We start from the raw sequence: 13,799 nt of genomic DNA on the forward strand, positions 1-13,799 counted from the left end.
GCTCGACTTTAGTGAGCAGCCCTAGAACGTGGAGTCAAGATGGAATGTTGGTAGCGGACTGAGGACCGCTAGGCCATACCCCTGCTGTTCAACTGAGAGCATCTACTTGTCTACGATTATCTCCTGTCGCTAGGTAAGGAAAACCCTCCGTTTTCTACCAACACGTGTTGTGTTAATGGGGGGACTCAGAGGGGAGTTCCTCATTTGAGGCAGAGGAGCCCCTATTGGAGTCACTTATACTCTTCCCTCTTCCATGGCCTTTTATCCACCTTTGCCAAAAGATTTTGCTATCTCGTGCATCCGGGAAGCTCTGTTGCTGTTGGAAGCATTACCTTTGGGGGCAAAGGTTTTTGGTGCCTCTTGCCTGGTGTTTAAAGAGGCACACCTAGGAGTAGAGATGAAGGGCACCCATCAATCTCACTGTTTTAGTGTACTTGTTTATCTTTTCTGCGAGTTACAAAGATGCGCTCTACTGAAAGGCATGTTTAACCGATGTTACTGAACTTCTGGCTGGAGGCCAGAATTTCATAGCCAGGCAAGGGACCGCAAGTGGATATTCCTATTGATCTCCCTTGAGGCAGTGTAGGCAACACCAATGCACATCTAATATTGGTGCTGGAGATTACTTTTCCTTCAGCTATCAGTTCTTGGTCCCATTTTCAATGGGCCGCAGGGAGGTGCTTGATTAACGCCTTCAATTCTTTCTAATGGAGGCAGTCATTTCGGAAGAGCCAGCCAACAGATTTTGCAGTTCTCCACAGAGAAGCAGCTCACACCGACACACACACACAACCCTGGAGCATGTATAAATTGTCCCTTCTTCTCCAGAAGAGCAGTGTTTCCAGTCGCCTGTACGGAGGCTTGTTTTCTCGCCTTGAGGACCGCCAGCGAGTCAGATGAGGCCTGGCCCTAATTTATGCAAAGTCATCTGGAAATATCTTGAATGTCTTTTTATGCAAGTGGTGACATTGCTGGCCTACACCAGTTCCTTAAAAAAGTTCTCTAGGGAAGCCTGGAGCATGCCACATACCATTGGCATGTACTGCACAGATCTCTCAGTCTGAGAGAGAGTCTTAATGAGGAAGTTGTCCTTCTCCATCACATGCATTTTATCATGATAGTGGTGTGCAGCCCTCTCTGTTACTGCATGGTGTGTGGTAGAATCATCCAAAGGAAAAGCCTAAACCAAGTATGGGTCCAGGTCTGGCTCATCTGGAAGATTGACGTTGTATTCTTCCAGGGGGTCGTCTCCCTCCCCAAGTGCTAAAGGCTCATAATAAGGGTGCCCGGTGTAGCATGGGCCTCCCGGGAGGAGTCCGAGTTGGCTAACAGAAAGGGACTGTAGAGACTGTGGGTCTGGAGGTTTGCAAGGGTGTACTGGTGGAGAGGGTTAGGAGATAGGAACACTAGGTGCAGGAGGAAGGAGTTCGACTAGTAACCATGTCCTGGACCTCTTCAGAATAGGAGGGGGGGTCTCAAAAGGGTTCTTCCTCAAAAGTAAGCAGTCTCTTTTGGGAGTGTATGTGTGCATTTCTAAGGTCAAACTATCTAGGGTTGACCCTTGTGCATCTGGGTAGGAATAAGGGCCCTGGCGTGATTATTGGCTTTGGACCCGTGGGCCTTGAAGTATAACGCTCCTCCTCCTTATGCTTTGCCTCGGAGGTATAGGAGTAAACACCTCCTGGCTCTCTTGCTCCATATGAAGACCCAATGGGCCTGCCTCATCACACGTGGCACCCAAGAGTCCTTTCTGTACAGAGATGTTGGGGTCTTGTATTGTGCCAGAACCGCTTCCTTCTGTGCCAAAGGGTCTTTTTACATCAAAATGCCTTGCAAGCCTCTTTATGCTTGGGAGACCAGCACAAATTACACACCTTGTATTGATCTAACTAGGGCATTTTTTTGTTGCACGTAGGGAAGACCTGGAAGGCTATTTTCGCTCTCCATACCTCCTCACCACACCCCCACAGTCATTCTCGGACTACAACCTGAACCCCCAATGGTGTCGTTGACACCACTCATCAGTGAGATTTCCCGGTTGCAATCTTGTCAGAAGTCTTCAATAGCTAAAAGACAAAGATTGCCCAGTTCTCACAAGGCAAGTCTAATGATGCTATTGTTTCCTGGTTGATGGGGTCAATGCTCAGGAAAGTGGAACCATAGTTCTGGCGAAGAAGTGTCATTGGCCAGGAACTAGCATTTGAACGTCTTAATCGGAAAGAGGAAGAAAACAATTTGAGATGGAATCCCTGTCCTGGTGCATTGCAGACTAAGGATGTCACAGCAAGCCTTGTAACTCGAGAACAACTCTCAAGAACATCAACTTGTGCCCAACACTATATAGCCAGAGTGAGCAGAACATTTGTACCTACAGCCACACATGCCTGGAGTGGAAGTTTGCTAAATCACAAGTATAACCCACATACGTTAAATTTGAACATTAGGTGTGCATATCTCTCAGAAGCGAAGCAGGTTCATTCGCAAATATAACAGCAGTTGTTCTACAAGTAACACATCCAATGAAGGGTTGCTGTGTATGACCGTCATGTTAAATGTTATAAACTTTCAAGAATGAGATATTAGCAACTATAGACAACATAAAAGACATCCAGTTGTTGTATGTGCACAGCTGTGTATCTTGTTATGTCTCCCGCAATAAACATTCCGTTTAAAAATCCACCAGGACCACCCCAAATGATGCTGCAATTTAATAAAGAGTTAAAAGCTCATCTCTTAAAAGAACACTACATTACAATTCAGTAACAGTAAACTTTTGCTCTCAGATACCTCTCCTGTCATTCATTGACAGCATCTGATTTTGACCATGTACAGCGCTCTTCTGTCTTTTAGCAAGGTTTGCACTATACAAATACCACATTCATATAGACAAAAAAGATAAAACAATGCCAATGTCTTATACTAGTGGTAATATTGATGTAATTAAAATTACTATCACTCATAATTATTTAATTTTTGTAGCCTATCTGTTTCGTACTTTCAAATGCTGAAATAGAAACATTTTGAATTTATCAGACCTTGTTGTGTTTGCTGCAACTGAAGTTTTAAATCCTCCATTTGAGCATTTATCCTTCTGTTTGAATCTTCTAGATTTAAAAGCTCAATCTTCAACTCAGCACAGAGTGCCACCTGTATGAGATTGAAAAGGGAAGACACACATATTATGATCTCTCGAATTTGGAACTTGCCCATCATAATGATATGAGCATTTCCTTGTACATATGTATGTGACTATTATAAAACCCTTGCCTCATTAGAAAAGCATCTTTTGACTGACATTCTGTAGAGTTTTATTTAACATTTTTTAAGTTATGCACCAGAAATGTTCCTCTAGTTTTCGTTCTCAGCAAAGCCCCAGACAAGAGCAGAAATCATTCTTAGCATTAGAATGCTTTCAATACACAGCAGTGACAGGTCAGTACACAATACATGTCTATAAGGATGTGAAGGCTTCAAGTAACTTTCAATCAAATCAGTTTAAACATGTTATTTGCCTGTATTAAAACTACAAAAAGGTTAGATACACGAGTCCTAATTGTCTATCATATGTAGATTAACTAAATACATCAACCTAGCTTCACCTATGTGCAGTATTTAAATACACTTCTTGAAAGAGAACTATCGCTTTCAAAATATTTTAAACACATGCCTAACGGAAGAAAATGTATCGCCTGTTATTGATGCTGATCTGCTCCTGTGGATTAGAGACCCCACTAGGGATTTCTTGGTTTGTGTCAGCAAAGTGCACCCTTGCTAAGGATCGCTTCCTGCAAAGTGGCATATATTTGCTTTCAGCACCCTTGGGGCCATTTGGCCATTTTTTCAAGCCGATCTACCCACGGGGGAAGGGTAAGAAGAAAGCCCATTAGAAAACCGGGTTTATTTTTATTTGAAGGGGGGGCAATCTGTCACTGGGAGGCTTTCGAACCAGGCCCAAATCCTGCAGCTACATTTATTGCCAAATCAGGCCATTTTTGTTACAGGAAATGTTGATGTTTTGTGGCCTTACGTGTTGTGTTGGGAACGCTGGATGGTCAGAGTTATATGGATCTCCACAGCTTTCAGAACTTTCTGTCCCAGTAATGTGAGGAAAATGTTATTTAGCCAAAGTTTGGGGTTTTCAGGGCCTTATGGATAAGAAAATGTAGAAGGATCCATGCAAGTCACACTATCATGGACTCCTCTAGTTGTCTATTTTTCAGAAATGTCTGAGTTTGGTAGGTTTCCCTCTGTGGCGGCTGAGCTAGGGTCCAAATTATGCATCTACCCACATTGATTTAAAAATAGTGTTGATTTGGATGTGTGAAATGTGATGTCTCCCGGTTTCAGAAAGAGTAGAACATTTGAAATTACTAATTGGATTTCTCTGCATTATTTCCTAATGTAAGCCAGTAAAAAACAAATTTTACATAACGCCTTTTGAATCCTGTTACTATGAACAACCCTAAATTCAGAGGTGTACAAATAACCATTACTCCTAAACGCATGCCCCGATTCACAAAGAGACTCCACACTCTGGGCAGAGGCTCCTCAGTCGTGTCAGGACCTCTGTAATAGGAAACTGCAGTGCGGAGATCCTGCCATGACTGCGGAGGCCCAGGCCCAAGTGCAGAGGTTCTTTGTGAATCGAGGCCCCAGTATCTAATGCACACTTCAAAAAAGCATAAGTATACTTCATAGCGATTTTTTATTTATTAGATTTTACCATATCAATTGCTGCATAACAACAAAGATATTATATGCTGTAGCTCAGTTGTAGGTTCTGGGTATTGTGTGTTTTTGGGCAACATACATATATATATATCTATACTACTATTATAAAGAGAGAACTTGCACCTTTTGGCCAGGTAAACTCGGGAACCACAGCGCCAATCTACACACCCGATACATCTATGAAAATGTCAGGGTGTGTAGATCGACATAGGCTATATCAATAAAAAAAAAAAGTAAATAAAAACAATTAAGTTTGTAAACAAAGTAGTCCCCTGAAAGTAGCGCCGGCCGAGACCCAGTGCTGGCCGTGACGCGACGTGCGTGATGACGACGAAGGAGGAGGGCTGTGCAGTGACGAGCGGCGGCACAGGTAAGGAAAGGGAGACTGTGTGATGCAGGGGGAGGCAGCAGTAAATAAAAATGTCGGAGCGCGAGGGAGTCGGGAGCGGGTGTACTGCCCCCAGCCAACGCTGGGGATGGATATGGATATGGATATGGATATGGATATATATATATATATATATATATATATATAGATAGATATATATATATATATATATATATATATATATATATATATATATATATATCTCAAAAGGGTTCCATTTTTCCGGGGGCTCCGAACCTGCAGGGCGGGCTCCTGAAGCAGGAATGGAAATCCTGCTGAAAAGCAATATCTTGCAAACAACAACGAACAATCAGAGCCCAACTCCGTCTGATGCAGAAAGCAGACTTTTATTTCGTCCAAAACACTGCAGCTTTTTAACACACTTTGATTGGTCCTGACGCGTTTCAGCGTAACTCCGCCTTGTTCACAGGTGGGTGTGTTACAATTAATTCCAAGTGGACTTTGGCCCGTAGCAGGATGACCACGGGACCCAGAATGCACCAGCTAGGTAATCTTGCTTGTGGATAGGAATTTGTTGCATGTCTTTTAAATAGCGTGATTTTGTCCATAAAACAATACATTCTGCCATCAGCTTGATGCGTGAAATATATTTATTTGGCAAATGTCTCACCAGGCAGCAGTGTCTCCAGCGAGGGAGTCGGGAGCGGGTGTACTGCCCCCAGCCAACGCTGGGGGGATATATATATATATAGCGTTGGCTGGGGGCAGTACACCCGCTCCCGACTCCCTCGCTGGAGACACTGCTGCCTGGTGAGACATTTGCCAAATAAATATATTTCACGCATCAAGCTGATGGCAGAATGTATTGTTTTATGGACAAAATCACGCTATTTAAAAGACATGCAACAAATTCCTATCCACAAGCAAGATTACCTAGCTGGTGCATTCTGGGTCCCGTGGTCATCCTGCTACGGGCCAAAGTCCACTTGGAATTAATTGTAACACACCCACCTGTGAACAAGGCGGAGTTACGCTGAAACGCGTCAGGACCAATCAAAGTGTGTTAAAAAGCTGCAGTGTTTTGGACGAAATAAAAGTCTGCTTTCTGCATCAGACGGAGTTGGGCTCTGATTGTTCGTTGTTGTTTGCAAGATATTGCTTTTCAGCAGGATTTCCATTCCTGCTTCAGGAGCCCGCCCTGCAGGTTCGGAGCCCCCGGAAAAATGGAACCCTTTTGAGATATATATATATATATATATATATATATATATATATATATATATATATATATATATATATATATATATATATATATATATATATATATATATATATATATATATATATATATATATATATATATATATATATATATATATATATATATATATATATATATATATATATATATATATATATATATATATATATATATATATATTACCTACTGGCGGTCGCCAGTAGGTATATATAGTTAGGATTTTTTCTCTATGGGATTTTTGAAAATTCTATGTCTAATAACTTTGGCGTTTGTGGACGGAATTGGCTGAAATTTTCAGGAAAATGGCACATTTTGTTTCTGAGCAGCCCTTGAAAATTTGGGGGGGGTTCGTCAAGGGGGGGCCGAGAAAAAAGGGGGGTCCCAAAACGTGTTTTTAACATTGAGTTTTCCATAGGGCGGTTGGCCTCACTTTTAGCCCGAACGGCTGAATGGATTTGCACGAAACTTGGCAAAATTGTAGGGACTGGTAGCCCGATGTGCCTTTTGTAGGTCTCAATATATGTGCTCCAGTGGATTTTGAGAAATTAACGTTTAAAAAAAGATATATCTCTGTAACAGCGGACCTGGCAGCGTCCCAGGACGCGTACTTTGCGCGCAACGGAGCTTTGTGAAGCGAAGCTGATTGGTTCTCCGGCGTCTGTCAACATTCCAAAAAGTCCGTAGCGGCCGCCATCTTGTCTCTCGGTAGGATCGAGAGACAAGAGGAGGTCAAAACAAAGGGGGAAATAACTATAAGGGGGCATAGTAGATCCTCGCTGACCCCCTAGGTTTGTTTTAAAAGGGCCCCGCGGGGCAAAAAAAATAATAATAATAATAATCGAACGGCTGAATGGATTTGCACGAAACTTGGCAAAATATTAGGGACTGGTAGCCCAATGTGCCTTTGCTAGGTCTCAATATATGTGCTCCAGTGGATTTTGAGAAATTAACGTTCAAAAAAAGATATATATCTGTAACAGCGCTCCGCTTCGCGTAACGGAGGTTTGCGAAGCTGATTGGTCATTCTGTCACTGGGCTATAGTTGGGCTACATCTGGCTGATATTTGGGCTACATTTGTTTTTTTGTGTGTCTGGCGGCCATCTTTGGGCTACATTGGGCTACATTGGGCTTCATTGGGCTACATTGGGCTACATTTGGGCTCCAACATATATATAGGCCAATGTAGCCCAATATATATTTTTCAAAGTTAATTTTCGTAAAAACCACTGGAGCATATATCTTGAGACATAGCAAAGGCACATCGGGCTACCAGTCCCTACAATTTTGCCAAGTTTCGTGGAAATCCATTCAGCCGTTCGAGCTAAAAGTGAGTCCAACCGCCCTATGGAAATGAAGGAAATGAATGGGTAATTTGTAATTAGCAAATAGCTCATCGCAAACTAGGAATGGTAAAGAATCGCTATTTATTCCTTAAAGTTCGCTATTTAGGAAATGCAAAAAACTTTGATGATACATATGGCGGTTCATCTCTAACAAGATAAGAAGCATAGGGATAGATTTATGATGACTGGCGCATCACCAGGGATGTGTTAGTCATTCTGTGCCGCTGTTCCGTCACCTATGGTGTGCTGCATTTACAATGCGGCGCATCATGGGGCAAAAACAGCACAGATGCGTGATGTATCTGTGCCGTAAAGGTGGCGCATTGCTGGAGTTGTATCGCAAGTGTGATGAAGCTCCAGCAAGGGTCGGGGGTGCCCCTGTCGCAGGGTTTCTGTTCTCACACAGAACTGTGGACAGAGAATTGGAACCTCGGCGAATTAGGGTGTCCCAAAACTCACGTTAGTAATCAAAAACTCCTTAGCAAGCTAGGTACAGTGTCACATTGGATATAACAAACTCTCAATGTTTAGACAATCCAGAATATGAACTTATAGTACCTCAGGATACGTGGAACTCATGAACAGTCGGTCGTTATATATTTCTTAGAAACCAGAACATGGAGTTAAGAAGAACACATGTGTATTTGAAATGTTTATTTACTAATGCCGTCTTCTCAGGCGTAGTATCTTAGATAATACAAGTACACATATTATCAGTAGCAAAATTACCAGCATAGTTACTAGTACATAAAAAGCGAATGGTGATAGTATGTTAACATGCTGTAAATGAATAAGAGTTAGCAACACTTATAAGCAGCCGCGGGCCGTGGAGGGAGTTACGGTGAGGCAGGGAGGCGGGGAGGGGGAGAAGCAGGGTGGAGAATACAAGTACACATATTATCAGTAGCAAAATTACCAGCATAGTTACTAGTACATAAAAAGCGAATGGTGACAGTATGTTAACATGCTGTAAATGAATAAGAGTTAGCAACACTTATAAGCAGCCGCGGGCCGTGGAGGGAGTTACGGTGGGGCAGGGAGGCGGGGAGGGGGAGGGGCAAGGTAGAGAGGGCTCCACCCTGCTTCTCCCCCTCCCCGCCTCCCTGCCTCACCGTAACTCCCTCCACGGCCCGCGGCTGCTTATATCTCACCCTCCCTAATACACATATTATATTATTTGCTAAGAAGGTCTCTTTGTGTTGGTTTAGGGCGTGCCCATACTTTAGTGTCTTAGATTTGAAGGAATCACATCAGCATACACCAGCTCTCTCTTCATGTGAACCGCATCAACTGTTGTGTATGTGTGTTCGGCAAAGCAATATAAAACCCGCCTCATGCCCAGAATTGGCAGAAGTTGCACTTATGTTATGAGTATGAAGTCGTGGAGATCAGACCTCATAACAATTCTGTATCGTGTTGTTCTTGAAACTTTAGCACTCGCTGTACAGATATAGTTTAACAAGCAAAGCAGATAGTAGAGCAATAACATATTATTCTCATGTAAACCACGATGAACTACTAGGTGGAAAGCTAAAGCAACAACTAAGTGTCGTGTGCAGAAGTTGCAAAAAAGGAAAAATGGCGTTTAAACCAGTAATGAGCCCATGCTAACTTAACACGGTGTAAAGATATCCAGGACCTAGATGACACCTCCCCATGATCCGGAAACGAACTGAATAAGATAATAGAAGTGCCATCTCATGAGAGCAGATTGCAAGTTTATATGTGGACGGTCCGCAAGGTAAAGCATTAAAAACTAGGAAAATTTAATGCTAAAGAAAAATAAAACAGCCAAGTACTTTATCGAGTCTTAAGCCAATAGGCAAGGTAAATAATAAAAACTTGACAAATAAGTCAATGAATTGTCAATGAAATGCTAGTACTCAGCATATCAAACATGAAAAAGGTCTATGACATAACTGTGTATGCAAAATAAGCTGCAACAGCCTCCAATAGGAAGTCACTGTCTTCATCCGAAAACAGTTCAGCCATCCAATTTAAAAGCGGAAAAGAACATACGTGCTCTCCCAGCACCGGATCCTCTATCACCATCAGAGGACAGCTCGGTGGGTTTTCAAGAAAGCTCTGTTCCAAGAAAGACTGTGCTGCCGCCAGTAAATTCCAGGGACCAAGTAGTCCATGCATCAATGCCACAGCCATAATCCTTTCGCCAGGACAAACCAACTCGTGAGTAATGATAGGAGTCATCAGCTGATTAAAGTCGACGTCAGGAGAAACCGGTCCGCAGAGACACAAATCAATGGCCCAATCGAAATCACAGGTCAGGCAGTGAAATACAGGCTGGACACAGGTGAAGTAGGAGAATCGAAAAGATAATCCATATGCCGTGCTTAATATCGCCAACGGCATTGTGCCATAATATTCTAGCATGCGATTGCTGAACAGTGTCAGCAGCTGCAGGGTGGGAGGTTGCATAGGAGGGACATCCATATTTAAAAATGTAAAAAAGCACAAGAGCGTCCGCTGGTAATGCAAGTAAAAATGCCAATCCACGAAGCAGAGTGGAGAAAATAGAATGAAAGAAAGCAGGGATGACTCCAAAGATTTTCTCAAATGAAGTCACGAGACCACTGGTAACAACTTTAAAAAAGTGCGCCAGGGCCTTTGTGGAGGATGCGTTAAAGATAGTCCGAACCATCTTGCTGAAATTGAAAGGCAAATCTGAATTGAAAAGGGTCTGCACCTCTGTACGGGTGTTCGCTATGTGAAGCACGAAAGTTTCACGGGCCGAACTCAAGGCCACCTCTCTCTGAGACAAAAGAGCTCTTATTCTTGCCATGCCGTTGAAATCTCTCCCAAGGTTGGTATTTGTGGCCAGATTGAAAACTCCCTATGTTCATGTGTGGGTGGAAATAGAACATTTCTGCAGCAAATAACCCGTTCACTTACTGTTACGATAAAAGGAATACTTTTAATTAACTCAGAACAATCTTCATTATTGAGCATCAAATAACTACCATTTTCCAACAACTTGAACGTGGGGATGATAGCAGGAACTGGCGTGCCTTGCAACACGCAAGCCATATTTGGTCGGTGTTTGTTGCATGCACCGTGTAACTGTATGTGCCTACACATTAGTGAATGATCTGGCGTCTCAGTGCATTCCTCTCCATTCAGATAAACTTCTTGATCATCTTTGAAACATCTGTATGTGTATGGAAGCGACCAGACCTCATGAAGAAAAGCACTACCTAAAGGTTCATAACGACCTATTGGTATATATTTCATACAATTTGAAAACTTATATAAAGCAAAAGGCAGCGTTATTAAACCGTGGATAAGGCACGTTGCCAAAAAACCCGCAATCCTCTGCTGATGATGTCACTGAGCATGTCATGAATGATGTAATATGTGACATCATCAGCAGTGGATTACGGGTAATAGTATCTCTAGTTTACTCCCCTATAGCTGTCTTTCTTTTAACATAAGTGTCTGTTTCCTTCCCTTATACTTACTGTTTTTGGTTCGCTTCCGGTTCGCGTACCGGCGAGCGAACTGGGAAGCGAACTAAGAGAAATAGAGGTTGGCACAGTTCCAAATATTGTACCAATTTTTTAATAACGGGGAGGTAGTTCTGAAAAGAACTTTTTTTTTATTGTTTTTGTTGTTTTATATTTTTTTTATTATTTTTCGGATTTTTTTTTTACTTTTTTTGAATTTTTCTTTACAGTTTTATATTTTTTTGGGTTTTTCTTGGAGGGGGCAATGAAAACGATTCATTGTAAAGGGCTCAACAGGAGCAACAAAACAAAAAAAAAGTATTTATTATTTTGGGCGTTTCGTACAAACTTGCATATGATAGTCAATAGCTCTGTTGATCAGAGTGATGCTTCTTTCTCCGTAGCAAATGAATCCATCGCAAAATACGCAGATGTGTTTTACTTCACCAAATCTCATTTGTATATTTGGCACCATCTCCCTGCCCTCTGGTCCCGTTACTTCCGGTACAACAGATCTTCTGGCCATAATAGGGAGATTATCTAGGTCGTTCCGAAACTGTGCAGCACTGTAGTTGTTAGGATGCCACCTAGTCATATGGCGATGCATTGTGTAGTTTCCGAAACTGTATTTTTTCTCGGTTCCTCTGGACAGTCTATCTTGACATATAAGGCAAGTTACGTATCTTGCATTTACTTTTTTCTGACCTTTGGGAATTTTAAAAAATTGCCAAATGAAGTTTTCTTTCCGGTGAGACGTCCTGGGTTCCTCAGGCAAAAACTGCCTCTCTTCCTGCTCTTCCTCGTCTTCCTCTTCTTCCTCTTCTTGCTGAATTATAACTTGAGCAGGTGGTCCACTCTTCCTTGGATGTGGTGGAGGTGGTGGGGAAGCACCAGCTGAAGCTACTAAAGAAGCCATTGCTCAGTGATCACAAAGGGTCTTTCTCTCACAATGATGAAAGTCAGAGTGAGGAAAGAAGGAGGGATTTTCATCATTTGGGAAAAACAAGAGTTCTCAACCAATGAAAAGTGTTCATTTTAGATTATATGACCTAGTCTTACATCATTAGGAAACCAAAAGTGAAATGAACCAATGAAAAGTGTTATTACCAAGTCACATGACTTGCTGTGTTTACGTTAAGCGCTTTGCAGGGCCTCCCGGTTTGCTTCCAGAAACCTGCGCTTTGCGACTCGCTTCGCGTACCAGTTCGCTAACGTAGCACGTCATATGACGTATCACGCGACAACGTGAAACGTCATGCGGACGGGAGGCGTCACGATGTTGTTTTCTAACGCGGCACTTGCGGTAAAGAAACGTTTACCGGCTCGCGGTCTATTTCGCGGCATCAAGGTCAGCTAACGGGAAGCTTCCCGATTCGCGAAGCGGGAACGAAGAAAAAAAAATATTTAAAAAAAAATTATTCATAAACATATAAAATATATTTTTGGATTTAAAGAAGAATACATTTTACAGCTACAGATATTAGCTGTTAAAAAACCAATGAAATTCACTGAAAAAACCATAGGTTATAGACCATATATAGTTAGGAATTAGCATTTACAAAACCTTGAAAATTCACTGAAAAAACCATAGGTTATAGACCATATATAGTTAGGAATTAGCATTTAGAAAACCTTATTTTACTCACACAAAACCATTGAAATTCCATATATAGTTAGTTGCACTAACTATATATCGCGCACCCGCAATCCACTGCTGATGATGTCACATATTACATCATTCATGACATGGTCAGTGACATCACTGATGACATCACTGATGACATCTCAAATGACATCACTGATGACATCATGACACACCAATACCAGTTACTACATACGCACTCACTGATTCCTACGTCTACACACACATTCACTCATTCACCCATACAATGACTCATACATACAGTCACTTATTATTACAACACTATCATATGCACTCATACACCTATGCAGACAGTCACATACTGCCACTCATCCATGGAGTTACTCACACACCAAGTCAGTCCTGTAAAGAATCAATCACACTTCCATTTCTTCATCTATACAGTTAAACACAGAACACCATACTTCAGTGACATCACTGATGACATCACTAATGACATCTGAAATGACATCACTGATGACATCTCAAATGACATCACTGATGACATCATGACACACCAATACCAGTTACTACATACGCACTCACTGATTCGTACGTCTACACACACATTCACTCATTCACCCATACAATTACTCATACATACAGTCAGTTATTATTAGAACACTATCATATGCACTCATACACCTAGTCAGTCCTGTGAAGAATCAATCACACTTCGATTTCCTCATCTATAGTTAAACACAGAACACCATACTTTTCACACATATACTAACACATACTTACTCTCTTATACAATCACTGATACAAGTACACATTAATATGCACAGTCACACACCTCCCAGCCAGCCACACACACACTCAGACTTCCATACATCCAGTCATTCTTCAATATGTAAAACGTATTTAAACTTTACAAAAACACACAGACACTAGATGATGTCATCAGTGATGTCATTTGAGATGTCATCAGTGATGTCATCAGTGATGTCACTGACCATGTCATGAATGATGTAATATGTGACATCATCAGCAGTGGATTGCGGGTGCGCG

The 13,799-nt window shown here is 41.9% G+C and overlaps 1 protein-coding gene across 2 annotated transcripts in view; it reads right to left on the minus strand.

Annotated features, from left to right (window-relative positions):
- Positions 1-13,799, minus strand: part of OFD1 (OFD1 centriole and centriolar satellite protein) — a 635,354-nt gene that overhangs the window by 337,964 nt on the left and 283,591 nt on the right. For both annotated transcript variants that reach the window (XM_078657861.1, XM_078657862.1), the window contains exon 15: positions 3,036-3,147. In XM_078657861.1, coding sequence (XP_078513987.1) covers positions 3,036-3,147 — 112 coding nt within the window. The remainder of the gene's footprint in view (positions 1-3,035; positions 3,148-13,799) is intronic.

The sequence above is a fragment of the Lissotriton helveticus genome, chromosome 8 (assembly GCF_964261635.1).
Source record: "Lissotriton helveticus chromosome 8, aLisHel1.1, whole genome shotgun sequence".
In the NCBI taxonomy this organism is placed as follows: Eukaryota; Metazoa; Chordata; class Amphibia; order Caudata; family Salamandridae; genus Lissotriton; species Lissotriton helveticus.